Below are 4037 nucleotides of genomic sequence, written 5' to 3' on the forward strand. Positions count from 1 at the left end.
ATCCTTTGAGAAACCCATTTAAAGTTATGGTCTTTCATATGAACTAAGTGTGAAAAATCCAATGGGATAAGGAAAAAAAAATTACCACTTCTATACATTTTTTTCCCTAATCAAGAAACATTTTATAGTATTAGTTTTCCTGATTGACCTGGCACCTTCTCTGAGTTTGTAGATCAGGTTGCCAAATTACACACATGGCTCAGCAGAGAAAGGTCCTTGGAGAAAAATGTGGGTGCCACCTGGCCCCCTTAACTGTCACATATGTCCTTACGTACTGCATTGCAATTGTTGTGGTTACATTATATACATTATATATGTCAGTAAATGAATCCCTACAAAGCTGACAAGTGGCATGATTATATTCCTGAGTAGAAGCCACAGATGGAGGAGAACATTCCTAAGAAGATAATAAGACTTCACCAATGTATTATAAGACAAAAATAAAAAATGATCTAATCAGATATGGAAAATATCAGCCCAAATAATGTTAAATGATAAAAAAAAAAATGTTACTGGTGAGTAGGAGCCTACACATGGTATGGACAACATATGGACAACAAATCTTATTTCCAAGTGTACATTGTACCTTGTGTGTTAACTAATGAAAGGATGAGATCATCAGGATACAGGACATTTAAAATCTAAGCATCTAGATTATTATTAATAATTTCAGGTATATATATAAATTACAGATAAGTAAAAATACATGTATTGCCGTTATAGTCTAATCCCATTTTTCTTTTTTGGCTGATAAATGCACATCATCAAAAATGTTAGAGCTCTTCTTCAATCAGGGCTATTCTTTTTTTTTTTAAATTTTTAAAATTTATTTATTTTCAGAAAAACAGTATTCATTATTTTTTCACCACACCCATTGCTCTGTGCAATCCGTGCCCTCTATAATACCCACCACCTGGTACCCCAACCTCCCACCCCCCCGCCACTTCAAACCCCTCAGATTGTTTTTCAGAGTCCATAGTCTCTCGTGATTCACCTCCCCTTCCAATTTACCCCAACTCCCTTCTCCTCTCTAACACCCCTTGTCCTCCATGATATTTTTTATGCTCCACAAATAAGTGAAACCATATGATAATTGACTCTCTCTGCTTGACTTATTTCACTCAGCATAATCTCTTCCAGTCCCGTCCATGTTGCTACAGAAGTTGGGTATTCATCCTTTCTGATGGAGGCATAATACTCCATAGTGTATATGGACCACATCTTCCTTATCCAGTTGGGGCTATTCTAACTGCGGTCCATGGGCAGAGAGCAGTCATGAGCTATGTGCTACAGGTTCATGATAAATACGGCAATTGAGAGTCAGTGTCCAGAATCTTTGATAGTAATTTGACAGAGTAATTTTATGTCTGTTAAATCTAATAATGAATAAATTAACTTGCATTTTGATTTTTTTAATTTTACTTTTCTAATAATTCCCTTTTATTTTGTTTTAATAAAAGCAGAAGTGCATGAGTAGTGGCCTTGTTCTCTGCCTTCTTCCTCCTCATCACAGAGGCCGCTCTGTTCTTGTCAGCCTCCAATCTGCAGTCCACCTGAGACTGAGGACCATGCCTTCAATTAAATTGCAGTGTTCCAATGGAGAGATATTTGGAGTTGACGTTGAAATTGCCAGACAGTCTGTGACTATCAAGACCATGTTGGAAGATTTGGGAATGGACGATGAAGGAGATAATGACCCAGTTCCTCTACCAAATGTTAAGGCAGCAATATTAAAAAAGGTCATTCAGTGGTGCACCCACCGCAAGCATGATCCCTCTCCTCCCACAGATGATGAGAACAAAGAAAAGTGGACAGATGATATCCCTGTTCGGGACCAAGAATTCCTGAAAGTTGACCAAGGAATACTTTTTGAACTTATTCTGGCTGCGAACTACTTAGACATCAAAGGTTTGCTTGATGTTACATGCAAGACTGTTGTCAATATGATCAAGGGGAAATCTGAGGAGATCTGCAAGAGCTTCAATATCAAAATTGATTTTACTGAAGAAGAGGAAGTCCAGGTGTGTAAAGAGAACCAGTGGTGTGAAGAGACGTGAAATGTCATGCCTGACACTAACACTGTAAGGATTGTTCCAAATACTAGTTGCACTGCTCTGTTTATGATGGTTAATATTAGACACACAGTAGACAAATGGCAGCAGCGAATCAGTTGGTTAAGCAGAATATTGTCCTCCTTGCATGTATAGTTTGAGTACAGATTCCAGACTTATGGGTGAGTTTCTTCTAGTATGATCAAGTTTTGTTTTTTTCTTTGCTCTAAATAAATCTGAACTGTGGGTTCTCCATAGAAGGTGGCATTTTGGGCTTTCACTCTCTTTGTAAAGTGATTTCTGCCGGGTTTATTGTCTAGTTAACTTTAGTTTAATGATCTTTTAAAAGTTGGCATTGTAAATAAAACAAGTTGGGGAAAAAAAGCAGAAGTGCATGATGGATTAGAAACTAGGGAAAATAAAGGCTTTTAACCACAAATCATTTGAAAAACACTATTATAGAGTATAGAAAAACATGTATAGTATAGTGTAGAAAAATAGTAGGGAAAAACTATCCTAACATTTTTTAACATTAGCATTGTCCTGATCCTAAAACCTGACAAGTATCTTACAGAAAGAAATATACAGTGGAATATGATGCAGCTATAAAAATGATGAGATTGTGTCATTTGTGACAACATGGCTGGATTTAGAGGGTATTATACTGGATGAAATAAGTCATACTGAGAGAGACAAATACCATATGACTTCACTCATATGTGGAATCAGAAAAAAATGAATAAACATAAAGCAGAATCAGATCTATAAATACAGAGAACAAACTGATGACTACCAGAGGCAGGGGGGTGGAGGGATGGGCAAAATGGATGAAGGAGAGTGGAAGATATAGGCTTCCAGTTATGGAATGAAATAGTCACGGGAATAAAACGTGCCGAATAGGGAACATAGTCAATGATATTGTAATAGCATTTTATGGTGACAGTTGGTAGCTAAAATTATGTATATTTCTCAAATCACTATGCTATACACCTGAAACTAATGTAATATTGTGGGTCAACTACCCTCAAGGAAAAAAATTTTAAAAAGAAATACACAAATTAATCTCAATTATAAGTAAAATATTAGCAAATCAATCTAGATTCAAATTAAAATACTAATATGCCATGACCAAGTAAATTTTTTCTCTTTATGTTTTGAATTATATAAAGATGGTTCAATATTATAAAATTCATTAGATACATTGTTATACCAATTGTTATATTAATAAATACATGAAAATTATTTTATCAACAAAGCAGGTTATTAAACAGTAATGAGTACAATTTTTCATAATTATATATCTAAATATATTTACTTATATGAACAAGTAGAAAACATCTGGGACATTATGGGACATTATAAATCAAAATGTGTATGGGGGTTATTTTTGTTTTGTTTTGATTTGGTTCACATTTCTTCTCTTTCCCCTCTTCTCAGATTTACTGAGATATAATTGACATACAACAATGTGTACAACACGATGAGTTGATATACACATATTGTGAAATTATTACCACAATAAGGTGTCAACACATCTATCACGTCACAGTTACCTTTTCTGTGTGTGCATATAGTGAGAACATATAAGATCTACTCTTTTAATAACTTTCACACTATGGTTAATTATAGTCACCATGTTATAAATTAGATCCATAGAACTTATCATCTTATAACTGGAAATTTTGCACCCCTTGACCAAAATCTCCCCATTTCCTCTAATCCCAGGCCTTCAAAATTGCCAAGCAACTCTTCTTTCTATGAGTTTGGCTTTTTTAGATTCCACGTGTAAGTGAGATCACATAGTATTTATTTTTCTCCATCTGACTTATTTTATGTGACCACGATCCCTCAAAGTTCATCCTTGTCACAAATGGCAGAATTTTTTTATTTTTTATGGCCAAATAATATTCCTGTGTGTGTGTGTGTGTGTGTGTGTGTGTGTGTGTGTGTGTTCACATCTTCTTTACACATTCATTTATTGAGGTA

General features: G+C 35.0%; 1 protein-coding gene across 1 annotated transcript; it reads left to right on the forward strand.

The window, feature by feature from the left end:
* Positions 1-1231: 1231 nt before the first annotated feature.
* Positions 1232-2427, forward strand: LOC116568858 (S-phase kinase-associated protein 1-like). The gene has a single exon (XM_032304561.1). It carries the CDS (start codon positions 1470-1472, stop codon positions 2055-2057), a length of 588 nt encoding a protein of 195 aa, XP_032160452.1. The 5' UTR covers positions 1232-1469; the 3' UTR covers positions 2058-2427.
* The last annotated feature ends 1610 nt before the right edge of the window (positions 2428-4037 follow it).

The sequence above is a fragment of the Mustela erminea genome, chromosome 11 (genome assembly GCF_009829155.1).
Source record: "Mustela erminea isolate mMusErm1 chromosome 11, mMusErm1.Pri, whole genome shotgun sequence".
NCBI classification, from domain to species: Eukaryota; Metazoa; Chordata; class Mammalia; order Carnivora; family Mustelidae; genus Mustela; species Mustela erminea.

Coding starts and splice junctions, on each gene's coding strand:
- LOC116568858 (XM_032304561.1), top strand. CDS start 1,470: ATGAGTAGTGGCCTTGTTCTCTGCCTTCTTCCTCCTCATCACAGAGGC.